Source organism: Folsomia candida, unplaced genomic scaffold (assembly GCF_002217175.1).
Source record: "Folsomia candida strain VU population unplaced genomic scaffold, ASM221717v1 Fcan01_Sc007, whole genome shotgun sequence".
Classification (NCBI taxonomy): domain Eukaryota; kingdom Metazoa; phylum Arthropoda; class Collembola; order Entomobryomorpha; family Isotomidae; genus Folsomia; species Folsomia candida.
In genome coordinates, this window is record NW_019091199.1 from 3,606,938 (window position 1) to 3,629,614 (window position 22,677).

The window sequence follows — 22,677 nt, forward strand, 5'->3', positions numbered from 1 at the left end:
TTTATTTTTCCTATGCCAGCATATATATGTAAATCAATTTGTACTTACATGATGTAAGTACAACGAGCAGTACACTCTGGTAAGATCGTAGCATTACTAAAAGTCAAATGTCTAAAAATCGATGAGGACGTTGCTTCTACAGAATTATTGTTTGTATACAAGCAATAATTCCCTTAATTACAGATGGCGATGTACACAAAGGTCCTTGCAAAATGAAGTCCAAGTAATACACAATTCATGTTTGCCAAAAAGGGGGTCACTATCTATACATTATTCAAGTAATATGTGCATTTGTCTTTTTGTCCCACTGCTCATCATGTTGATTGACTTTGGTTGATGCGGAGTGAACCGTGAAAACGCATGAACATGCAAGAACTTTCGCAACCGCAGAGTTGCGTCCCAGAATAATTTTGTGGTGGTTGTTGGTTGCCTTACAAAATCTAGATTTGTAGTAGTTTGAATTAGCGAAACTGCTGTTGGATTCCCTCTGCTTACGCACGCATCCTTCTGGTTTTATTTTCGGATTCGACAGGAATCAATAAATAAGTACGCAGCATTAGCAGTTTACTACTACCACCACTTTAATTCGTTTGTGCAATTTATAACTTGGTTTCAACTTGGAATATTTTTGATGAAAGGCTGAGCTGAGAGTTGTCTAATAAGGATCTCTAAAGTGTAATTGGGGTTTCGTTTCCTCAATAGTCGCAGTGCCAACAATGGATCTCAAACTCCTTCTCAAAGTGATGGCAGTTTGCATTGTCGGGTTGTTGATAGTTATCATTGTAGGCATTACACTCGTATCACAAAATTATTTTCCTGAAATATTTAACCTTCTTTGTGTGTTGTAGATGATTGTCATCCTGCAATTGGTGGTCAAAAGTGATCCGGACATATATAAACAGGCAACTTAAATCACGGCAACTCCATAAAACTCATTACCACGCATCGCAATACTCTATTCCAAATAGATGCATTCTATAAAAAAAACTGGCCTCATAAGATACTTCTATAACACTGGTCGAGAACCACCCAAGAACATTGGAATCCAACTCTTTCTTACTCACCACCTAATGTTTGCGTTTCAAATAAATAGTGCAGTTCAAAGCAATTTTCGTCACATGTTAACAAGTTGTAATCATAGAATAGATTAATTATTATTATCTTGTGACATTACAAACTGTTACAACGGTCATGTATTCCCTTGCTTCATTAGCAAACAACGTAACAATTGTAGCTCTACCCAGAAAAGTCTACTTATCGGCATTTATTTAATTGACCTTGTTTTTTCCCAGGATTTTCTTGCGTTGCGCAAACATGTGGAAATATAGTTGCGGAAATACTGTAATAAAAACCAAATAAATGAGTATACAAGTAAAGCACAGAGGATCAACCCATAGGTGATTCAAGACTTGTAAATTATTTAACTCTCACTTGGAATATATGACAGCATGACCAAAATAAGGGCGTACTGATAATCAAACGTGACATTTAGGGCGTTTGGCATGGAATATGTCCACATTTTCTTTTGTTTTACAAAATCCAAAGAGTAGTAGATGCAGATTAATTCTCCCGTGATTCCAATTGGGTACAAGAATATGAAAAGGGTGTACCTAAAATTAGTAGAGAATTTTAATCATATTAATCGTTTTAAAATGTGCAGGTCTCAATGCTTTCCTTTACCTGAACCACACCAGCAATTGGGAAAGTCCAATCAAATTCAAAAAGTAATATCCATACCGAATGATTTCAGTAATGTCCCACGCAATCATACAAATCGGTACACCAATGCTCGTTGTTGCCGGCGGGCTCACTTCCAGAACGCACCACAGGAGAAATACACGCGACATGACTTGAAAAAAGGTGAGGAAAACGTTGGATTTCACAATGCCAACGGCAGCATGAACAACCTAATGAAGGGTAAAAAAGAATTTTAGAGGAATAATTTCTCGTTATTTACGTTTTAGGTATAGTACACTATCGTGCATTTAAATTATTTGTCATAGTTTACCAACCTCCATCAAAGCTGCCGTTTGGAATATTTTTAACGGGATCTCTACATGTTTCCACATTTTAGTATGATCATTTCGTTTCTCGAATGCAAGATAAAGTACATAACCCCATCCAAGAGTGAGGGCCAGATTGTAAAAGATTAGATATGCCTTTGCCAGCATTATTGTTATTGCTGCTAAGTACTAATTTAGTATAAACGATTCGTGGAAGGATCCTGGTCCAAATATACGTCCCACTTTGACACTCGCCCCGTGTGTAACGTTTGAGATTCTACCAATTGGGTTTCCCCTTGGTCTTCTTGTCGTGCACTATTTTCTTCAAAATTAAATTCTTCACTACCAGTCAAATTACGTCTCGCGGCTGCTTCAGAAATGTGACGGGATTCGTTCAACTTTTGAACTAAAATTCTACACTCTGCTCCAGATCCAGTACCGAATACCTAGTACGAATTAAAAAAAAACATAACATGTATGGAATAAGCTTCAGATGATTTTCACCAGCATAAACATTTAATTAACTGGGACTAAAGTTGTTAATATATAATAACTTTTACTTGAATCACGCTCTGCTTCGTCCCACAAAGTTTGCACTCCCACTTTTTTGCTTTTTTAACTATGTGAACCTGGAAAATATAAATCACGCAATTGATTATTCGTAAGTGTGTAGGTAAACTGTCAACTAAAAAGTTCAACTATTCAAAGTGTGTTAAATTGTCCTCATATGTCGTTTCAAGACAATAAAGACAGCTGAGACTCAGCTGCTGAGTATTCATTCACTCAAGTCACCATAAAATAACTACCATATTTAATTTTATATTCATACTATTTATTATTCTAATATTTATTATTCTAATATTTATTATAAATAATTAAATTTCTTCTTAATACCTGAAAAGCAAGGCATTGACCACAGAGTAGAACTTGAAGAGCTTGAGAAGCCATATACTTCAACTAACTAAAATTCATATGATCAAAGTTGACTTGACGAATCCAACTCACACCTCACCTAGTCACACCACTATCGATCAGAAGTCCAAGTTTATTCACTTGCAATTCAAGTAGTGTGAATATAGCAGAATATACTCGTACGTGGTATAACCTCTCGGTCCGTTTATCAAGATCTCACTCCACTCTCCAACTACTGCATCCAACCCAGTCCTGAATTGCAATGTGGTTTTATTTTATCACCATCAAATTTGGTACCTGCCTGTCGCCTGAGAGAGAATGATGATGTAAACCGGTTGTTGATGAGAATTGCGAATGAATGAACCCCCCAAGTTTTTTTTGCTGAAGAATAGATTCGCGCGCTCTACACAAGAAACATGAAAATTTTAGATGAAGCGAATGAATGAGAAGGTACTAAAATTTCTGGTGAAGTTTAGGATGAAATTTAATTTAAAACTCAATGTTATGGCGCAACAGGTGCAAACTATAATTTATTGATTGAGTTAAAATTTGCTTCGGGACATCGGGACTTCGGGTGCTGGAATGCGAGATGTATGCGAGCGCGATAGAAATATTCCATATACATTTATTTAACTAGTTAAAATAAGTTTATTCTGTGTGCTGGTAACTAGTAATATCACATGAAGAACTTGACACCTTCCACTGAACCTCCAGCAGCTCCTCCCATGACCTCGCACTTGCCTGATGCTTCGAGTACTTTGAGGACTTTGACCAGCATGGCCTCCTCCATCCCTTCCAAGGGGGTGTGGTCGTTGAGAAGTTCGTAAATGGTGGCGACGCTATTGAGAAGCCCACCTTTTTCCGCCGACTGCATCAATACCTTAGCCCACACCTCCTTGCTCTGCCACCAGATGAAAATCCTGCTTTCCAATAAAATTGTTTAAATCGAATATGTGCAATACTTCTCTTATGGAGGAAGAAATGTTCTTATGCAGACCTGTCCTTTTTTGATGCATCAACATATTCGCCCTGGGACGTGCGAATCATTTCGTCAAAAATGGTACTGATTCCCTCCTGTGTCAAACTTCGAGAAATTTCCGTATTTGTGAAAATGGGGTGGCTGTGGTCTATAGAAAACAGCCGAGTCTTGGAAGCATAGTCTTTAATTAGTTGAATCCAGATTGATAACTGCTTTGCCTGGGTTTCTCGATTAGGTTGTAAACTATAAACATCAAAAGTCAATAATCTTAATTTCATGTCAGTTGTTCTGATTCTTACTATTTAGTTCAAGTAATGACATTAGATTAAATGAATGCATGTAAGTAATACTTATTCTTAAAATACGTAAAAAATGGAGGAAAGTTGTAATGAGCCGGCCAGCTATTGAATTCTACGGCAGCTATCGTAGCCATTGCTCAAGACATGAGAACCTCAAGTAGACAAATACAGTGGAGTTGTTTGGGGAAAATTCCGACTTAACTATTAATCAACTTGTTTCTAATCTTTCAAGTTTTTAATATTTCAGACTTCGGTCAAATTGTCAATCAAAAGTGTTTTGTTATGATACCGATTTCATAACTTGTGGACGGTGGGTTTTTCTTGTCATGTTTTTGGGGTATACTGGAAATCATCTAATCGTAAGTTTGTAAGTGGTCCTAAATTTCATGGATAACGGCAAGCGAGTGCCTGGTCTGAAATTGCAATAGCTTCCTCGTCTAAATTAAGGGTCATGGTTAATAATTTATATCAATCAATGACTGGAGGTTTTATTTTTAATACGCCATTATTATCATCATCAGTATTTATATGCAGGCTAATAACAACTTTTTCTGGTGCATATTAGGATAAATAATACAAAGTCAGTATTAAAGAACTTCATCTTATAATTAACTACAGAATATAGAACGTAGGGGTGGTATAAAAACAAGAAATTTGAAAGAAACACAATTTGACTTGATTATTTTTAAGAGTCTCATGTCTTTTAAATAATAGGTAACTTTCTAGAGAACCAACTTGAACGAAATACATGTAATGAATAAATAGGACAGAGTATATATATATGCACTGAAGTGACTGCACTAAAATGCAGAGAAGAATGTTGCTTCAGTTCTATTAAATATAGTTAATATTTGTTCAATTTTAGTGAGAAACAATTAATTGGTAACAGCAGAAGAGAAAGAGAGAGTATCAGATAGCGAGCATTGACAATAAGTAATAATGTATATATAGTTAAGTAATGAAAACATGAATTGCGATATAAACCGATAAATCTAACATTTCATAATGATTATTATAACATCTCTTTCTTTAACTTGTTGCTCATACGTTCACTATTAATATCGCTTGGCATGCATTTGAAGTTAAAATAATCTTTCATTTTTTTGGTTACAACGATAAATTTGGATAAGAATAATTTATGACAGCAACATTATTTACGATAACATCAATCACATATCATGATCATCGACGGTTCAGAATAGATAGACTACTTTCTACAATATTGTTGTGGTGTGGCGTAGAATATCTATAGGCTAGTACTGTTGGTTGTTTTATGACTTTATAATGTATTTATATATGTGTTTAACAACTAGTAATTAAGCATAAATAAAGCAGTTAGCTTAGCAATCTGCCCAAAACTACTCAATAGCTTTTGAGATAAAGTCGATAAACCTCTTGGCATACTGATCTGGCTCACAAGTAGAGATCCCTGAAATACAGAAAAACATGTATAAATTTCATTTTTGTGTGTGAAGTTTTATATGTTTTTTAAAATATTAAGTGGGTGGATATGTCTGATTAAAACAATACCTTCAACATTACTGCCATACTTGACCGTCTTTGCGGCTTTCGCAGCTTGCTTCTTCACTCCTATGAAAACCAACATTTAACACCATTTGTGATGAAATAGACAATTTATTTTTACTTACCATAATGGGTTAAAACATCAATCACAGCAAGAAAATATATTTCACTCTGGGGAGCATCTGTGAAATGTGTAATAATAATTAAAAATATCATACATTGATTCTCACGATTTTCCTGTTTCTCATATTGAGAAATCTGCGCAACTTGAGCATAAAATTATCAATAAATTGTTCAATCAAGTATCACAACGATGGTCTTACTTTGATGAGACGGTATTGCGTAAATATCGATATCGGGAATAATCCTACCATCATACTCGAGCAACTCTGGAGGACCGACACCTGGGGCTGGTGAGTCTGGAGGGGTTGGAACATTTTGACCGTCAGATTCCTCTTCTTCCTCCAATCCATTCTCATCCTACATATGACATATGATATCACAATTCAAGTTGTAAAGAATTAAAAAATACATAAAAACAGACATAAATATTAATTCTTCATTTCATTATTATAATCAAGATACCTGAGACTCTGGTTTCTCCTTTTCTTCCTCATCTCCCTTATCGCAGTCATGAACTCCCAAGAGGAGTGAGTAATCCATCAGATGCAACTTTGTCAGAAACTAAAGGGTGATAACGATAGATCAAAGATAAGCAAACAAGAAAAGGGTGTAACTTAGGATTAGTTATTTAAGTTTTTGTAAAAAATGAGGTTCAATTAAGTACCTCGCCATCAGCAGTTAATGTTTCCATCAGTTTTGACTTTGCATCTTCACCAATATAGATTCGACCCCCATCTTTGATAAAGTCGTTATCTTTGAGAGTAGGAAGATCTTTTCCCTTCTCTTTATCCTTAGCTTCACGATCCACTGTTGAGCCTTTTAGATCATATTTTCTGCAAGGTCCAAACATTTCCTTATTAGTAAAACATCTAGTTAGTTAAACAAAACAAAGTCTTGGTCTTGACACCTGTGAATCTTGAGATGGTTGCTGAATACATTTCGCGTAACAACCATGTAGTGTTCACCCCCATCGACCGTCACCCTGTACATGCCGAGATATTGCGGGAGGAGGGTTTTTCCGTGACGTTCCACAACGTATGGATGATATTGCTTCAACAGGGCGTGCATCTGTTCCACTTCTTCACTTGTCAGCGTTTTGATAATAAACAATTTGTCACTAGACTGGTAAAACTTGGCTCCACTCTTCCCACTATTAATGAATGGTATCGGCTCTGACCTGGCAAGATGCAATAAACACCTTTAGGTTTTTATGTCTTCATTCATATCAAAATTGAGGGTTGGATGTTGAATTATTGACAACATATAGATATTTGTTTACCGAGTGAGTGACTCTCGATAATCAAGATCATCAATTCCAAAACGTTCTCGCAAATTACGAAACACCAAAGGACAGTATCTGAAATCAAATAACAAAACTAATAGTAATATCAAGGAACAAATTGTATCACAATTGGACAAGATCGACTTAAAATATTCAAAAGTAGACCTACTCCTTGAACTTGAAGTGACTGGGCAGATTCTCTCTATAAGGAACAAGACACAAAAGTTTAATAACAATAAACTACCAGTCCAAATAGCAATTTCATCAACCCATGAGCGTACTTATTGAAAAGATGATTGTCCACCCTGATCTTGGAATGTGACCTGAAATCGTCTGGCTGGAAAGTAGTAAATAAAATATATTACTTGGTATGCATAGTCTATGCTATGCCATGCCATGGTTCATTCCTTTCATTTATAGTTTGTGTATGGATAATATACCATGAGCATAACCGGGATATTAACATGTTGCAGGTCATTCGTCTAGAAGAAGAAAAAACAATTAATGCATATTACGACATGACACCTACAACAAATACTCATAGTATCTGAAACTGACCGTCATGTTAACACCCCACATGAGTACGGAGAGAAGAGGTTCTTTGGCTCGAAACACCTTCACCTTTTGATGTTTAACGCGAATATGCTTCTTCTTGAGCTTACTCGTGATTGCACTCATCGTAAATAAATCGGTCGCTATTGGACCATAAACCAATTTTGAATAATATAACAATTGCACTGCACTGTGTGTGCAGACAGGATAGCAGAGTATTTATTTATTATCAGAATTTGCAAAGTATTTCTCTCCCAACGTTTGTGTTTTTTTTCTTATGGGGGTTGATATCGAGTCCACCCACAACTGAATTGACGTTAATAATGTGTGATTGCTAACGTAAAGTGAAAAGTCTGCTGCTGATTGAATGGCTGAGGCTGACTGACCAGCCCACTATTTAATAATCTTTCGTCGTCGTCGTTGTCGTCGTTGTCGTCGTTTCCTCTTCTTCGTCCGTCTGGCTGCTGCTACTGCGGGGAAAGTTGGTGGCGAGGCAGGAAGGAGGATGGTGAAAGTGCGGACTTTCACCGCAGGCAAGAAGAACTCAACAACATCAAGAATTTTCTCTTCTTCTTTCACTGCAAAGTGCAACATCCAACTTTTGCCATAATAAATAAGTCAGAGCAGCAGCAGATGAGAAGACTGGAGAAAACCTCCGTAAGTTCGGGGCCATCCTTCGGCCATCAGATCCAACCAATTCTGGAACTTTGGACGTGTCCATGTCCAGATGTCTCGTGAGCGGGCTTCTCCAGCATCGTACGTCTATCCTCTCATTCCCAGGGAGCTGGTCGTCTTGGCAAAAAGTGCTCAACTTTCACGAGTACGCCTCTGCTCAAATCTTGCCGCATGCACAGCACACCCGCATTTTCTGTCGAAGCTAAAAATTTATAAATCTAAAGTCAAAATTAATTCATCGTCTTAATTTTTTGTAAATTACTTAAATTGACAAACTTGGAGAATGTCTAGAAATTCGGGAAGTGTCCAAAATCAGGTGAGGTCCAGTAATTTCATAAATTCCAGTAGTTTTTACTAATGTTTCATTCCATTCCATGTTAAATTAAGGACTTTGAAGACTATGTCTCGTCTGTGAAACAAAAATCTGAAGAGTTAATTAAGAACGTTTTTCCAAAGAGGATCGTCGAGCTGAACGAGATCCTGGATTCACCCTTGTTCAATTTGGACGTTCAAAAACAGGGTTTATCAATTCCATTAAACATACCCGTTCCGGATGCTCAAGCCATATCCAAGTACGTAATTAATTTTTGTGACTAGTCTACAAATGTCAGCAAACTAACACTGTGGCGTCCCGCTAATGATGATACGATTTTATATTTGCAGAGCACTGAACCATACTATTCAGAACAACCACAATGATGAGGAAGAGTCCCCCGCAGGGAAGAAACGCAAGCTGAATAACGTCAAAAATGGTCCAATTGTAGAGGATCAGAGTATCATTGCCACTGGAACGAAGGTGCTCGCTTTGCCTGAAGGCCAGGTCACCGTGAATAAAACAATCTCGAAAATGTTTGATGTGGTGAAACCTCAGATTCGGCAGCTGGTCGAATACTCGAATTTGGTAAGTGCATGATTTGATTTCTTAACATATTCATTATATGGACATTAATAATGTCACATTATTATATCTTAACTACGACTGATAATAATTATTTGCAGTTGAAAATGTGGGTTACTTTTCTCATTCCAAAAATTGAAGACGGGAACAATTTCGGAGTTTCCATTCAGGAAGACACGCTTGGAGAGATAAGGACAGTTGAAGCAGAAACGGCTACTTTCTACGAGCAAATTACCCGATATCACATGAGTCGAGCTAAACTTATTTCAAAGGCAAAGCAGGATTTAAGTTCATATATTTAAGTTCATGTTTAACAGTTTGATTGTTGTTTGTTATAGCTTGCCAAGTATCCTATAATCGAAGACTACCGAAGGGTCATTGCCGAAATAGACGAAAAAGAGTTCATCTCCCTCCGATTGATCATTTCCGAAATTCGAAACCACTACGCGTCTCTATTTGACTTGATTAGCAAGAACTGGGAGAAGATAATCAAGCCAAGGACTTCAAATTCCGAGAATCTATACTGATTACACGAATAACTAAATCTTAAACTCTAAGCAAAAGCAACAATAATGGCGAAACGATATTCCTGTGGAAGATGCACCCTTCACGACACAAGACGATTGACTTTTACTTTGGTGATATGATTACATGATTGATGTGTGTAGCAAAGCAACTTCTTTATGATAATGAAACAGGATGGATAAATGGATAAATAAAAATGACTTGAGTTTATTAATAATGTGTGCTGTCAACTACACAGTCAGTTTCTTCTCATTATAATATTTACGAATGGGTATCCATGATAAACACGTGGAACAATGAGGAATAAAATTTTAACCAAGCATGCTGGACTATTGGACACATTTTTACTTACTTCCTTTTACAACTATCACTGTTACATCAATTAATTTAGCAATTGTCAGTCATTTCAATGTCGCCATATAAAATCCGTAAAAACCGAGCCGTTTCTGTTTCTCTGCAAAACTGACATACATTAAATATCGCATTTAAGCGCTAATGATAGTTTTATTTATTATTGCTCTATCGTCTAACCAGACTCGCATATATTGTAAAAGTGTTATTGCAATTATGGTATTAGTTGGTATTTAGTGGAACAAGTGGAACAGAACCCTTCTTGATAAATAATTTCTTGCAATTATGGATTTACATAGTAGCAGTAGCAATAGTGGTAGTTTGAATTTTTCTTTAGTCGCATTCAAGGTGGTATTATTGGTTTGGTTTGGTAGTATATTGGTTATGAATTATGACCGACCGAGCGTCACTCATTCTTCGTAATTAGCATAGTCTGACATGATGATACTGATTCAGGTATTAATAACACTACTAATTTGAGGAAAGCATAAAACATCAATAATAATGAGAATGAGAACACAAATAAATAAGTCTGGTTGAACAAAGCATTAGTTTATAATATGACGAAATGATTTAAATCAATCTATCTTGCATGTCAAAATTTTAAAAATATTAGTAGCGTAAACGTAATATATTGAATAAGTATATGGCACGAAATTAACACCTGTCTCACAAAATGATAAGTCCATAATATGCAATAGATAATAATAATAACTGAATTAGGGTTGGTTGGTTGAACAAAAATCGATGCACGCACTCATGTCATATATTGTCAGCACCTTTGTATTGAAGAAATCAGAACCGGAAACTCTTCACTTTTTCGATAAATGCGAGACAAAACTATTTTTCAAATATCACGGGGAGTAGTAAAAGCAAAACTCATTCATCAAATAGCGCAAACACGGCAACAAAATCCAATCATGTTTGGACAAAACTTATTGTTCTCATGCATTATTATAACATGATCGATCTGGATTATAGGCCACCAAAATTGAAAGAATCCAAAAATCAAAGAATCCAAGGGATAACAAAAAATTATACTCGGGTTCATCCAAGTACCTTATTCTTGTGCTAAAGTTCTTTTAACAAGGTAGATTTGGCTGTCTTCAATTTATCCAGTCGTTTTTGTAGATGTGAGTTTGTCGTTTCCAACTCGTCGAGTTTTGATTGAGCCTCGCGTAACTATGTACAAAAAAATATTTGGTTAGTTTCAGTACATTTGCAGTACACGTCGAAAAATTGCATTACTTCTCTCTGTAATTTACGCCTTTCTACTTTCAAATCATCTTCTCGTAGTTCGGCTTCTTCAGATGATGTCTTATATCTTTGCACTTGGGTATCCAGTCTCCCCACCTTGCATTAAAAAAAATTACACTACATTATGAATATTCTACAAGTTTGTTTTGAAAGAGCGGTATTTTAATTGGGTCACATTAAGAAGGCCATATAATTCTGCCCTTTGTTTTGTGACACCATCCACTGCCTTCTTCTCAAAAACTTGACATCAATAGCAGTTCTACTTACGTTGGCCAGCAACGCTGCAATTTCTTGTTCGTATTTTTGAGTCTTAAACCTATATTCTGCTATCTGTTTGCTGATTTCAGCTAAAAGTACACAAAAATACCAAGTTAGTATGCATTGAAATAAATTAGGTTTAAGTGAAGTGACACATTGCCGAGGCTGGTATAACTGAGGCTGGTTGGACTAATCTCTTACTTTCGTTTTCTCCATCATCGAAATGATTGGACAGATTATTATTAAGTCCGGTCCCACCTCCTCCTCGCATTGTTTTACTACTTCGTTCCTCTTCCAACTCTAACTTTAGCCTTGTAATTTCATCTTGAAGCTCGTTCTTCTCTTCAATGACTTTATTTAATCTCACATCTATGGACGCAAACAATTTATAAAATTTCTTGGTTTTAACGTTACACATAAAAGTTTTATGATATAACAATAATGAGTTAAACGGGTACTTACCCAAAGAACCTTGTCCTAGCTTTGACAATACATCAGCCGTTGCGTGTGATACAAGCGTTCGTTTTATCCTGATTTCCTTTCCACCATTTCCTACATCAACTTCCACTTCATTCTCCACCAGGACTAGACCATATTCCTGCAACATAATCTCAATTTAAGTGCGTCCAAAAATTTATAATGGTAAAATAATTTATACTTGTAATTACTGAGATGAGTTTTATAAAACTAAATATGTACTGATTTTGGTTATGGTGCTGTCTTCTGCTAAGTTCGTACCTTTATAAGTTCGTCCCTTTCGTGTAATAGAGACTTGTAATACTCGAGCTCCTCCTTGATCTGGGTAGACAATCGTTTCAGATTTTCAAAGTCGCGACACTTGTCTTTGTGCTCGCGTTGTAAAAGAGTTAGAGATTCTTCCAAGTCCTCTATTTTATCCTTTAACAGCTCCACTTCGTAGGTAAGAGAGGATTTTGAATTATCTAGTTGAGCATTTTGCACCTAGATAAGAAGACAAGTTTGGTTAATAATTTATCCTCCAGAAGATAAAAAATTTGTATTGTATTGATATTGGCTTCAGAGTTGTTAGGAAATTTTTTACTTATACGTATTTTATTTTACACTCACCATCGACTTTCGGAACTTCTCCTCCAACTCTTTCAAATCATGCTGCAATTGAGCAAAAGGGATTTATTTGTACGTGAGTTGCATTTAGGTTAAAATTAAACATATTAAAATTACTCTAAGTTCACGCATGTTAATAACTCCGTCTTCTGATGAATCCTCCGAGCTTCTTCGGCTTGAGTGATAACTTGCAGACCCAACAGAATGCGTAGAGCTTCTTTGATGCCCAAGCGCAACACGGAAGGCGGCCCGATTAACTACGTCTACAATTTATAACACCACTTACTAAACTGATTAAATTTAACTGGGACCTTTACGGTGATTATCTTACCACCAACTCCGGAATTCGGCACAGCTACACCATTTCCAGGCGCGTACATGTCATAGTGACGATCCGCAGAGTCGTCGGACTCCTTCTGCTGCTTCTCTAGCTCTTTCATCCTGATCTCACGGGCCTCGGCTGAAAATCACAAATGGGTATAAATGACAAAGTCTAGTCTGGGATCTTCAGATCTCCTGGCTTCGGATTAATATGGAATTGGAAATGAAGTGCAGATAAACTGCAATGCTTTTTTGAGCTTACTTACTATTTCAACCGAGTTATCTAAGGTAATTATTTTTTTACTAGAGTAGGACTCACCTCGCGCCTGTCGCCTCGCAGCCAATCTCGCTTCCGCCTGGAAGTCAATAAAACGAAATAGTTAGCTATTGTTATAATTAACCGATGAAGGAGGCAAATAGTTATCCAGTCTTATCATGCTCCAAATTGCAAGTGGATTGTAATTGCTTAAATTCTACAATTATTGATATTTACACAATCTTTTTCATCTTCCAGAAAGTCATTGATCATATCGTCGTCTCCCCAGCTTTCGACAGGGTCTACAAATGTCTTAGAACATGAAGTTAGTAGTTGTTGCTGGGTGTCAATCTTTGTATCGCTCGAGTTATCATTGCCCACGTCGTCGTCGTCTAGGGGCGGAGGAGGAATGGCGTTTATTTGCTGATGTAATCCATCCGACTGTATATTTATGGTTGATGGAGAATGGTCAATAGCAAAGGACTCAAGGACGGTGGAGGCGGAGGAGAGTTCTTCTTCATGTAGTCCACCACTTAGCAAAGTCGGTCCGTCACACTCGTCATCATCGCCCCCTTCTTGGCCAGGAACAACTATGGTCTCTTCAATGGGCTCTGCTATGACCTCCATTCGTATTGTCGAATCTTCATCGCATGGAAGACGTGAGCAGGTGGAGTCTGTCACTGGACAACCCATAGGGATATCAATAGCAGGAGCAGGTGGTTCCTGTCCTACTAATTTTGTTTCTGATGACACTGACGATGGACCTTGTTCTTTCTCCTCTTCGTCTTTTATCAGCACCTGCAGTTGTTGTTCAGCGCCTTCTGCCTCTACTCCCGTGACCTTTTCGTCTTTCTCCCCACCCTTGTTGCAAGGTGATTCTTGTATTGCTGTTCCTGCAGTTGGATCCGTTGTATCAAGTTGTTCATTGTCAGTAATACTGTTGGTAGTGGTAGTGGTGGCAGGCACCTCCTCCTTGGGTTCAACTTTTGCTGCTGCTACTGCTGGACCCTTTTTAGGGCTACTCTTCTTCTTCTTCTTCCCCATTCCGATTTATTATTATTATAAAGGTGACTTGAGTGAAGGTGGTAGTAAGTCAGGTAGTCAAGAACGCTTGCTATACTGCGTATATATTTATACAGGGAGGGTTAATGTAAATGCAATATGAACGGCGTGTTCTGGAGTGAACAGTGTGACTTGTACAGTACAAGTTGTACTTTGAATTGACTTGGAGATTTATTATTGAACTGAACGAAGGAAGGTGAGGCACAGGTGAGTCGGTGACTAATATCCTAAGTAGCGTGCAAATAATAGTTTAAGAGGTGTATTATGGGAACTAAAATTAGTAGTTGAAAGAAGTTAGATATTATATTCTCTCATATTCACTCTCCAGCAGCAGAACTCTTTCCACCACCACGTATATTATTAGCTCACACTGCGTAGCACGAGAGCTATTGAATTCCTCCTGTCCGTCCGTCCGTCTGTCTGTGTGTTCACGAGTTTTTTGCATCAATTGATGCTAATTAATAATCCCCATGACCATTATTGAATAAATTAGACGCACCATTGGGGTCGAACAATCCGTGGCGCAAATGGTGCGAATTAATTGTGCAAAATAGATCGAGAAAGGACTACAATTTTGGAATAGGTAGCACCGTTGGTACCGAACAATCGGTTATTTAAACTGATGCGAAACAATTGAGGGAATCGATGCGAACCGCACCAAAACTGCAGAATAACTGATGAAAATAGTAACAAAAATTTGACACTACGGAATCATGATTTCTTGACAAAAAATTTAAATTATGTCAAAATTGGATATTTATTTTGTCGCCTTATTCTACACCATTGGTGCAAAACTACATGACCTGTATTTAGGTATTCTACCAGATTATCCTGCACCATTGTTGCAAAATTTTTTGAAAATTCTACATCTATTTGTTCCATTATTCTGCACCATTGATGCTAAAACATATAAATTTTATACTTGCGGTTATTCAGCACCTTTGGTCCGAATTTAAATCAAAACCATATTAGCTCACCCTGCAAATGCTTATGCACATATTTTGTCGGCTAATTCGGCACCATTGGTGCAAAGTGATATTCAAATTATTGCAGGGTGAGCTACTTCTAACGTTACAACGGTTTATTTATATTTCTCCTTTGAATGACGAGTGACGACAAACTGAATGATGCTGAGGATAGTGGCAAACGACGGATATCATCATAATGCATATGCAGACACACGTACGACAGCAGTAATCACTTGAAAGTTTCAAGCTAAAACCCGACTCGTAATAATTTCCACAAGGAATGGTTGCATTGTGGCGACAGGGGAAATATGAATTATTATTATACAGGTGTCTTCATTAAGCAAACATGTTAAGACTACAACAAATGTATTGAATTATGTATTCGTCACCCGTTGGTTATGATTGTGTAGGTGGAATATAATATGCCTAGTGCCTACTATTGTACCGTACATGCCAGAACACAAAAGTAATACAAATACTGCATTACAAACATGGGACCGCATTCGTACTATGTTTGTTAAGCATATTTGTAGTCTCCTATCTTATCTACCCCATCCTGCTTGCTTTTGTATTCATTTCATTCCAGACTGGGCGGATGATGCGAGAGAGCTTTGTCAAACAATCCAGCGAGACCGTTCAGTTCGTTAGAATGAATCGAACAAGATTGATTTGAAAAAAGTCAATCATCGCCACATCTCCATCATCCGTCACTGAGAGATATTTAAATCCAGCAGTGGTCGTTGAACGGGGAAGACGTTGTTTGTCTCTCCACTACGACTAGTTTTTTACGAGGAAGAAGAGCTAAATTTAGGTGAGTGCTGACGAGGTTTCCTTCCAAGTCCAGCTATTTATACCAAGAAAGACGAGACGATAATGCATATATTTGCATATTATGCACATACGCATGCAAAGGGTGGGCTGATTTAATTTCTTCTCTTTTTGGAGTCAAACTGAAATCCGAAGAACGTGTTGGTGTGGGCGTGTGGAGATTTCTATTGCATTCTATTTTAGTCTCATTTCATTCTGTGATGAGAATCCCATAGTCTAATACCATTATATCCACAATCAGTGTAGAATGAAGTATTAGTAATATAACGTTACACTGTATATAACTCCATTTGGAGTTATTGGCGTTGACCTGATCAACGTGCATCTTGCGTGTATATGTAGTTCTTACCCGAGCCAGCGTCCCTTCCTCCTCTGACGTAAGGGTCGACGTAAACCCAAAGTTTTGACATGTTCGGTCGTAAATGGACCTCCGAGCTCTTTTTCGCTTGCACTCCATCAATAGTTCTTTGTGACTATTGTGTTGCTGAGAAAAGGAGACAAAATTTTCCAAATCTGAAGCTACTGCCACATTATTGTTGCTGGTCGCGATTGTTGTTGTGGGCAGTATGTTCCCCGTCTCCCCCAACAAGGTCGAATCGGTGTCAGTGGCACAGCTCGATGGCCGACTGGAGGATGAATTGTAATCCCTCTGCAGACCGCTGTCGTCTTCACGCTCCCAATTGTAAGAGGACACATTCTTTGCCAATTCTGTCACACTGAAACAACCAGTACCGTTGTAGGAGGGCGGCAGAAGGGTGGTGATCTTGTTGTCTCCTCCACCAAGTTTTCCCCACCCACCAGCAGCAGCTGTACCACTATTAAACTGGCGGTCAGCAGACGCACTTCGACTATTACTCAAACTGGGGGTTTGCGAATGGATGGGACTTTGTCTTGGTTGCGAGTATGAGGATGTCAGAGCTCTATATGCGTACGAGGAACATCTCCCCCTGGTGAGGTCAGGGTCGGCACTGTTGCACCTTGCCGTCGCCTTGGACGAGGATGGGTAGTAGCGAGCCAAGGACAATCCCCCTCGTCCCCCTGAATGGTGGGGAAGGAGTGACACAGAGGAGGAAATATCAACGTGACTCGTCGCCCTGAATCCACCCACGCGAAGCCCAACCATGGCAATGTAGGAGAGGTGGTGGTGGTGTTGTTGTTGAGGTTGCTGATACGAGAGGTGGGTGTGGTTGCCACTGAAAGCTGATGAACTACTGCGCAAAGTGAGAACACTATCGCTCGGGGTACGTAAATATGATTTTTGGCGTAATTTGACATCTTCGCACCGATAGTTCCGCACGTAGCTTAGGGACTTGAGGTCTCCCATTTTGAAGTTGAGAGTAAATGAAAGAATATTTTATTGTAACAGTACTACTGTTACAGTAGTAACAAGTGTGGATGAATAGCAGGAAGGAAGAGGAAGACGATGATCTTCCGATCAGTGTCACTGCCTGGTAAAGTGAAGGATTAATGTTCCCTGAAGCAGCGTTTCCTCCGTGTCTCGTTTCAGCATTTCTCGGAGAAAGGAAGGAAGAAGCATTGAAGCTTGGCTTGTGCTTGTATGAAGACGATGACTTTGTGTTCCGGGACGGAAATAGATTTTCCACAAGCGCACTGATACTATGTAAACTATGTATGCTTCCACACGACCAGACCACCCGGACAATCTCCAGTGGTATCTCTTTTAATTTTATAATGCAGTCTTTAGGTAGGTAGGTAGACATGGGATATCTATGAGCACTCGAGATGAAGTGAAGAGATCGCTTTTCACTTTCTGACTTTACCACACGAGCATGTTTGCATCCATTATGCCAAATTATTTTACTCTGGCTTATCCACGACTACCATACCCATTCATTTTCATATATATATTTACGAGCTAAAATGCGTGTACAAAAAATTTTGCTGCTCACCTCTTTGGCGATTTGGTCAAGTGCCTGTTCTTCGACAGAGTATTGGGACTTGTTCTGACTCCTCCGCCGACTCCCAATATGACCAACATGGTTCGTTGTCGTGTTTTGCTCAGTTGTGTCCATCGCCAACCGTCGTCGTCGTCACCTGTCAACGAACCCGCAGTCATTGACAACTAGTGACTCGTGTGTATGTCCCCACTCGCCCCCACCACTCACACAGCGATCATGTGTACACTGCGTCCTTTTCTTCAATGTACAACCTCAAATGTTTTCGTTGGTCATTTCAAACTGTGATAAACTCGCCGAGGTCAAACTTGGTTAAAAAATATATAAATCTGCGAATTGGGGAACAGACACTAAAGTGGTGTTTATGAGAAATGTTGTTTGACGACAACAGAGAGACTATACAACAACAATTTTGTCTAGCTTTAACAAGTATAAAATGAATGACTGAAACCATTTGCGCAGAGATACGTTTTTAAGCATCAGGTCAAGTTACTTCTTCCATTCAACTACATCAACACTGGCACCACTGGACCGGACCATTATTATTCAAGAGATGACGTAAACACCAAGAAAAGTTCACCACCAAACGGATCATAATAAAATACGAATCAACTCTCGGTCGGATTTAGAATTTTACAATACTCTTTGTTGCCCCAACAAACCACCATCACTTTCTTCGTGTCCCGTCATAATAATAATAACAGCTGTACATGGATCTTTATTTTAGTCTGTTCCTGTTCGTGTCTGTCTGCTCCAATTTGTGCATACTAATAATAATGCTGATTAGTGCTATCTTGGTGACGTTCAGAGTGGCCGAAGGAATTTATTTCTTGAAAAGAGTTGGATGGCCGACCGACTGAAGGAGGAGGTTGCTTGCTCTCTCTCTGGTCGCACATTTCGCCACCACAAGCATACACTCACTCCAGTTGAGACAGAGGGAAGCATCCACTTGCTCACCCTTTTTCCTCCTTCTCATAAAAACAGTGTAAAAACAAGCATAATATTACTATGCAAAATGTTGATGACCAATGCAATGTGAAAGTCTAAATGATTAAAATACTAGTTTATTAAATACAATTCAATAATTACATGTGTATTAATAAAGATTTGTGTTGACATATTTGCAAATTAAGTTTTAATTTGTAGTAATAAATCAACGCCTCTCATACATCATAAAAATTGCAGTATGAAAAATGAACTATTTTAGCTACGTATTTACTATTGTAACAATGTATTTCGTGAAGAGACATGCAGTCTCATGAAGTCTTGCTTAGATGCACTGGGCAAAGTTAAACGGGGGCCATTCGGCGATACCAAAATCGAGCTCGAAAATCTTCTGAACAAGTTAAAAATCCAGCTCCTGATAAGGAAAGGCAATTTAGTGAGCGCAGTATGCAAAGGGTATTTTGGCATATGTGATGTTATTAATAATCACATTATTGTGCATAAATTTCTACAATTACTTACCTGCATGAGAATGTACGATGGATCGAATTGGACCGTTGTGACCTACGGAATAAGGGGGAAAATGTATATGGGCTTTATGTAAAACGAACGTTAATACGAATAATTACCAAGTGACAATAGATTTTGACGAGAGGCCGTCCTTGCGTCCCAAACACAAAGAGAAATGGTTGCTTCGTCTGGATACACGACATATTCCTCTGTATGGTTGAAAATTGCCTGTGTGGTAAATTCCTGCTTCCCAGTGACCCCTGCTCCAGTATAAGCAATTAAGCTTCTGTGGGTGGAGAGTTCCCACAATTTCACTAGAGAGTCCTTCCCCGATGATAAAATATACTATAAACAAAGAATAAATTGGTTACAGTACATGTATGCATATTATTGTTAAACCCTACAGGATAGCTTACTTTATTGTTTCGACTGAACGTCACAGACCCAACTTCCATCCCGTCGTGCGCCATTTCCATCGTATACACGCAGCGACTGGAAACACCATCCCATAATTTTATAGATCCATCTGTAGAAGCTGTGACATACATTTTTCCATCAGAGGACCATCTGTATGTGAAAGGAAATCATGAAGCGCAATCCGTATATGATCTTTGAAAAATGTACTTACGCCAAGGAAGTAATCTCACGCGTGTGATTGGTTGCAGGAATACTTCCAACAAAACATTGACTGGTATTTATATCTGCAAAAGAAATATGAATCAAGCAGCTTATGAAAGTCCAAGCTAATAGAGTTAATGCATACCATAAATTCGAACAACTGGATGTTGTGTTCCGACCAACAAATAGTCCCCCGTGGGATGAATCGATAAGGCGGTCACAGAAGATGACTCCTAAATATTATAACCGTACAAAGAAGGTTATCTTTTTTTGTTGAAGAACATTGTTTGCCATTTCTTCTCAGTTTGGTTGAGTATAGTAAACTTACATTCAATGTTTTGTAAGCCTTCTTGACAGATGTGCGACTGTAGTCAAATAATCTCACCGTGAAATCTTTGCTCCCTGAAGAAAATTAAAATTAACTCGTCAGAATTTGAGATTAGTGTTTATTTGTGTACTGCGTTTAATTCATTCAACCTGAAATGAGAATTTGTTCCTTTGGATGAAATTCCAAACAGGTTACTTCTTCTGTATGGTCATACAAAGTCCTTATAACAGGATGACCCTGTGGTTCTGCAGTCTCAATGTCGCTACTCTTGGCTAAAAAAACAGATGTGTGACTTAAGTTATTGCACACCCACTACTTATTCAACACCTCGCCACAATCGTGGAAACTTATTTTTTACTACTATTACTGAAGTTGTTCGTTGTAGTTAGGGCAAAAGGCATGCAAAAAGACTGACTAATTTTTTTGCCGAAACTATAAATGACTCAATGAAATTAACATAAATAAGTATAAATAAACTAAAAATTGGTAATAGATTTACCCAACATTCTTTCCACAGACAAAATTTTGATGGATTTATCCAGACTACCTATAATATTATAATTAAAAATTAATCAGAAATAGAAATCGTATACTTACTACCCAACAATGTGGATTAGTGGTTAGTCTCATTAAGTAAATTTTACCCGTGGCCACGAGCTGTCCATCCTTGCTTATCGCTCCAGTTCGACATGGGGCTTTGTGTGCTTGACATAAAAGTTACGAAATTCATAAGTACCAATCAGACTTTCAATGATTTTACATGAAAAAATGAAAAAATGAAATGAAAAAATTAACAAAGTTTTTTTTGACGTAGTTTGCTTACCTGTGACATAAACCGTTTCATACGACGCTGGCTCAGGGGCGATTGTTGAAGCTTCGCTAATAGACTCGAGATCAAGGCCAGACCCAATATTGTCAAACTTTGAAGAAACACCGAGCCCCATTATTTTAGCCCCTTGTTCTAACCAACCAACACATTGAACATTATTATGAAATGACTGACAGTTTTACATCAATATGATTTTATAATAGTGTCATTGTGAAATGTCGTACGTTTCTGTTCTTGTTCGAGACCCAGCGTAACCAAGTGCATTAATCTGTCCGATGGTGGGCATGGGCTGTCTGGGTGGGTCAGACCAATCAAACTGGCAGCAACTTGTTGGAACCCATCATAAAATAATTGACTGTGAAAGCAAACACAATGAAGGAATAAATACAAATTACAAGATTAAATATTTCGTATTTTGATCATAACAGGTTTGTTTATTCTGCTCTACCTGATGATAAGCTTGTGCAGATTTTCCCTCATTTTCACTTTGTTCCTAGTGTCCTGAACCTCCATTTCTTCCTTCTCCTTCATGCTAAACAAATGGTCGTAGTTTTAAATTATTTCAGAACAATTGCCACACAGGTGACTTGTGAACAACTCGTTTCTCGTAAACAGTGAACAGAGAGTCTGGTGAAAGTGGTGCCGGTATATGACGAGCTGTGGATGGGGCAGTCTCACTCTTCTCATCATCATCAGGCTCCGTGGGGCATCTCAACTCGCCTCAGTCTCATTTGGTCCATCGTTCATCGCTTGACTTGTGAAATCATTGGATTAGTGACATTGAATATTTTTTCTAATGACAATGACGCTGGGCCCCAGTCTCAAATTGAGACTCTCAATACTATTGCACATGATGAATCATTTTGTAGCCCAATAACCGATTTCTAAACAGATATTGTTGATCTAGTGCTTATTTTTGACAAAACCACTGAGACAGCTTACCATAAGAAATATGCAAAAATGTCTCTAATTTCAATTTGCCCAGACTCATAATCTTACCTGTCAACATATTTTAATGTAGGTTTGATTGAAGCCTCCCTGATCCACATTGAAATCACGTACACGGCGTTTTTTTATCCTATTTGCGAATAACAGAAAATCTCGCCACATCGCCTCCCTTGTCCAATGAAGCGCATATAATAGTTGTAGAAGAGGAACGGGAATAAAATAAATAGGTCCATAAACTGCACGCTACGGATCATTGGCAATCTAACAGAACGGATCCAACGACGACGACGATGAAGCTCATTTCTTATGACGACTAGCAATTAACTGCTGCACTCCACTGCCACACAAAATAGTGATTATCCTGCAAAATAAATACCTGTGCCTTCTTGCACGAGCATACCGTTACGATTATACTTACCACCGACAC

General features: G+C 38.1%; 7 protein-coding genes and 1 long non-coding RNA gene across 12 annotated transcripts; 2 read left to right on the top strand and 6 right to left on the bottom strand.

Annotated features, from left to right (window-relative positions):
- Positions 1 to 1,108: 1,108 nt before the first annotated feature.
- Positions 1,109 to 3,265, bottom strand: LOC110851849 (very-long-chain (3R)-3-hydroxyacyl-CoA dehydratase 2). The gene is made up of 6 exons (XM_022099765.2): positions 2,898 to 3,265; positions 2,564 to 2,632; positions 2,013 to 2,449; positions 1,681 to 1,907; positions 1,432 to 1,610; positions 1,109 to 1,339 (listed from the first exon to the last, which is right to left on the bottom strand). Exons 3-6 carry the CDS (start codon positions 2,169 to 2,171, stop codon positions 1,269 to 1,271), a joined length of 636 nt encoding a protein of 211 aa, XP_021955457.1. The 5' UTR covers positions 2,172 to 2,449; positions 2,564 to 2,632; positions 2,898 to 3,265; the 3' UTR covers positions 1,109 to 1,268.
- On the bottom strand, positions 2,198 to 2,951 carry LOC110852172 (MRN complex-interacting protein-like). The gene is made up of 3 exons (XM_022100160.1): positions 2,898 to 2,951; positions 2,564 to 2,632; positions 2,198 to 2,449 (listed from the first exon to the last, which is right to left on the bottom strand). Exons 1-3 carry the CDS (start codon positions 2,949 to 2,951, stop codon positions 2,198 to 2,200), a joined length of 375 nt encoding a protein of 124 aa, XP_021955852.1.
- Positions 3,266 to 3,522: 257 nt separating the features above from the next.
- On the bottom strand, positions 3,523 to 4,495 carry LOC110852248 (vacuolar protein-sorting-associated protein 25). 2 transcript variants are annotated; one of them, XM_022100263.2, is made up of 3 exons: positions 4,245 to 4,495; positions 3,913 to 4,137; positions 3,523 to 3,835 (listed from the first exon to the last, which is right to left on the bottom strand). In XM_022100263.2, exons 1-3 carry the CDS (start codon positions 4,325 to 4,327, stop codon positions 3,592 to 3,594), a joined length of 552 nt encoding a protein of 183 aa, XP_021955955.1. In that variant the 5' UTR covers positions 4,328 to 4,495; the 3' UTR covers positions 3,523 to 3,591. The 2 variants fall into 2 exon arrangements, with proteins under 2 accessions (XP_021955955.1, XP_021955956.1); XM_022100264.2 differs by having other exon boundaries at positions 4,260 to 4,493.
- Positions 4,496 to 4,652: 157 nt separating this feature from the next.
- On the bottom strand, positions 4,653 to 8,363 carry LOC110852311 (phosphatidylinositol 5-phosphate 4-kinase type-2 alpha). 2 transcript variants are annotated; one of them, XM_035853586.1, is made up of 12 exons: positions 7,681 to 8,363; positions 7,563 to 7,604; positions 7,404 to 7,459; positions 7,292 to 7,324; positions 7,120 to 7,197; positions 6,748 to 7,038; positions 6,505 to 6,673; positions 6,303 to 6,401; positions 6,041 to 6,197; positions 5,843 to 5,899; positions 5,724 to 5,783; positions 4,653 to 5,622 (listed from the first exon to the last, which is right to left on the bottom strand). In XM_035853586.1, exons 1-12 carry the CDS (start codon positions 7,798 to 7,800, stop codon positions 5,552 to 5,554), a joined length of 1,233 nt encoding a protein of 410 aa, XP_035709479.1. In that variant the 5' UTR covers positions 7,801 to 8,363; the 3' UTR covers positions 4,653 to 5,551. The 2 variants fall into 2 exon arrangements, with proteins under 2 accessions (XP_035709479.1, XP_021956041.1); XM_022100349.2 differs by having other exon boundaries at positions 6,748 to 7,017; positions 7,681 to 8,358.
- A 134-nt stretch (positions 8,364 to 8,497) lies between these two features.
- Positions 8,498 to 9,986, top strand: LOC110852313 (proteasome activator complex subunit 3). The gene is made up of 5 exons (XM_022100350.2): positions 8,498 to 8,665; positions 8,737 to 8,921; positions 9,013 to 9,250; positions 9,349 to 9,519; positions 9,586 to 9,986. Exons 1-5 carry the CDS (start codon positions 8,633 to 8,635, stop codon positions 9,772 to 9,774), a joined length of 816 nt encoding a protein of 271 aa, XP_021956042.1. The 5' UTR covers positions 8,498 to 8,632; the 3' UTR covers positions 9,775 to 9,986.
- LOC110852309 (leucine-rich repeat flightless-interacting protein 2) lies at positions 9,964 to 18,536 on the bottom strand. Of its 3 annotated transcripts, none has more exons than XM_022100347.2 (11): positions 18,067 to 18,536; positions 13,362 to 13,398; positions 13,053 to 13,181; positions 12,839 to 12,984; positions 12,725 to 12,766; positions 12,377 to 12,598; positions 12,101 to 12,236; positions 11,840 to 12,007; positions 11,648 to 11,727; positions 11,372 to 11,476; positions 9,964 to 11,305 (listed from the first exon to the last, which is right to left on the bottom strand). In XM_022100347.2, exons 1-11 carry the CDS (start codon positions 18,187 to 18,189, stop codon positions 11,195 to 11,197), a joined length of 1,299 nt encoding a protein of 432 aa, XP_021956039.1. In that variant the 5' UTR covers positions 18,190 to 18,536; the 3' UTR covers positions 9,964 to 11,194. The 3 variants fall into 3 exon arrangements, with proteins under 3 accessions (XP_021956039.1, XP_035709478.1, XP_021956038.1); XM_035853585.1 differs by lacking the exon at positions 18,067 to 18,536 and adding an exon at positions 16,506 to 17,975; XM_022100346.2 differs by lacking the exon at positions 18,067 to 18,536 and adding an exon at positions 13,536 to 14,790.
- Positions 15,925 to 19,204, top strand: LOC110852314. The gene is made up of 2 exons (XR_002548112.2): positions 15,925 to 16,139; positions 18,535 to 19,204. It is a non-coding gene; the product is annotated as an uncharacterized LOC110852314 (long non-coding RNA).
- LOC110852310 (cleavage stimulation factor subunit 1) lies at positions 19,121 to 21,951 on the bottom strand. Its single transcript, XM_022100348.2, has 13 exons — positions 21,751 to 21,951; positions 21,527 to 21,657; positions 21,297 to 21,434; positions 21,118 to 21,177; positions 20,973 to 21,020; positions 20,623 to 20,745; positions 20,474 to 20,547; positions 20,291 to 20,378; positions 20,156 to 20,228; positions 19,944 to 20,094; positions 19,647 to 19,872; positions 19,540 to 19,581; positions 19,121 to 19,432 (listed from the first exon to the last, which is right to left on the bottom strand). Exons 1-13 carry the CDS (start codon positions 21,831 to 21,833, stop codon positions 19,362 to 19,364), a joined length of 1,308 nt encoding a protein of 435 aa, XP_021956040.1. The 5' UTR covers positions 21,834 to 21,951; the 3' UTR covers positions 19,121 to 19,361.
- Between the last annotated feature and the right edge of the window lie 726 nt (positions 21,952 to 22,677).

Bases quoted from the DNA above. Each gene is read 5' to 3' on its own strand.
- LOC110851849 (XM_022099765.2), bottom strand. From the start codon at position 2,171: ATGCTGGCAAAGGCATATCTAATCTTTTACAATCTGGCCCTCACTCTT. The intron at 1,611-1,680 runs GTAAAGGAAAGC...TACTAATTTTAG, and splicing joins CAATTGCTGGTGTGGTTCAG to GTACACCCTTTTCATATTCT. The intron at 1,340-1,431 runs GTGAGAGTTAAA...TTTTTATTACAG, and splicing joins CATGCTGTCATATATTCCAA to TATTTCCGCAACTATATTTC.
- LOC110852172 (XM_022100160.1), bottom strand. From the start codon at position 2,951: ATGGCTTCTCAAGCTCTTCAAGTTCTACTCTGTGGTCAATGCCTTGCT. The intron at 2,633-2,897 runs GTATTAAGAAGA...TATATTTTCCAG, and splicing joins GTCAATGCCTTGCTTTTCAG to GTTCACATAGTTAAAAAAGC. The intron at 2,450-2,563 runs GTAAAAGTTATT...AATTCGTACTAG, and splicing joins CGAAGCAGAGCGTGATTCAA to GTATTCGGTACTGGATCTGG.
- LOC110852248 (XM_022100263.2), bottom strand. From the start codon at position 4,327: ATGGCTACGATAGCTGCCGTAGAATTCAATAGCTGGCCGGCTCATTAC. The intron at 4,138-4,244 runs GTATTACTTACA...TGATGTTTATAG, and splicing joins TTTACGTATTTTAAGAATAA to TTTACAACCTAATCGAGAAA. The intron at 3,836-3,912 runs GTCTGCATAAGA...ATTGGAAAGCAG, and splicing joins GATGCATCAAAAAAGGACAG to GATTTTCATCTGGTGGCAGA.
- LOC110852311 (XM_035853586.1), bottom strand. From the start codon at position 7,800: ATGAGTGCAATCACGAGTAAGCTCAAGAAGAAGCATATTCGCGTTAAA. The intron at 7,460-7,562 runs GTATATTATCCA...ACTACTTTCCAG, and splicing joins ATATCCCGGTTATGCTCATG to CCAGACGATTTCAGGTCACA. The intron at 6,198-6,302 runs GTATCTTGATTA...TGTCATATGTAG, and splicing joins AGGAGAAACCAGAGTCTCAG to GATGAGAATGGATTGGAGGA.
- LOC110852313 (XM_022100350.2), top strand. From the start codon at position 8,633: ATGTCTAGAAATTCGGGAAGTGTCCAAAATCAG. The intron at 9,251-9,348 runs GTAAGTGCATGA...AATTATTTGCAG, and splicing joins TGGTCGAATACTCGAATTTG to TTGAAAATGTGGGTTACTTT. The intron at 9,520-9,585 runs GCAAAGCAGGAT...TGTTTGTTATAG, and splicing joins GAGCTAAACTTATTTCAAAG to CTTGCCAAGTATCCTATAAT.
- LOC110852309 (XM_035853585.1), bottom strand. From the start codon at position 17,480: ATGGGAGACCTCAAGTCCCTAAGCTACGTGCGGAACTATCGGTGCGAA. The intron at 12,599-12,724 runs GTGAGTGTAAAA...CTTCTTATCTAG, and splicing joins AGAAGTTCCGAAAGTCGATG to GTGCAAAATGCTCAACTAGA. The intron at 12,008-12,100 runs GTAAGTACCCGT...TTGCGTCCATAG, and splicing joins GCTAGGACAAGGTTCTTTGG to ATGTGAGATTAAATAAAGTC.
- LOC110852310 (XM_022100348.2), bottom strand. From the start codon at position 21,833: ATGAAGGAGAAGGAAGAAATGGAGGTTCAGGACACTAGGAACAAAGTG. The intron at 21,021-21,117 runs GTAAAATTTACT...ATAATATTATAG, and splicing joins TGGACAGCTCGTGGCCACGG to GTAGTCTGGATAAATCCATC. The intron at 19,433-19,539 runs GTAAGTAATTGT...TTTCCTTATCAG, and splicing joins CATCGTACATTCTCATGCAG to GAGCTGGATTTTTAACTTGT.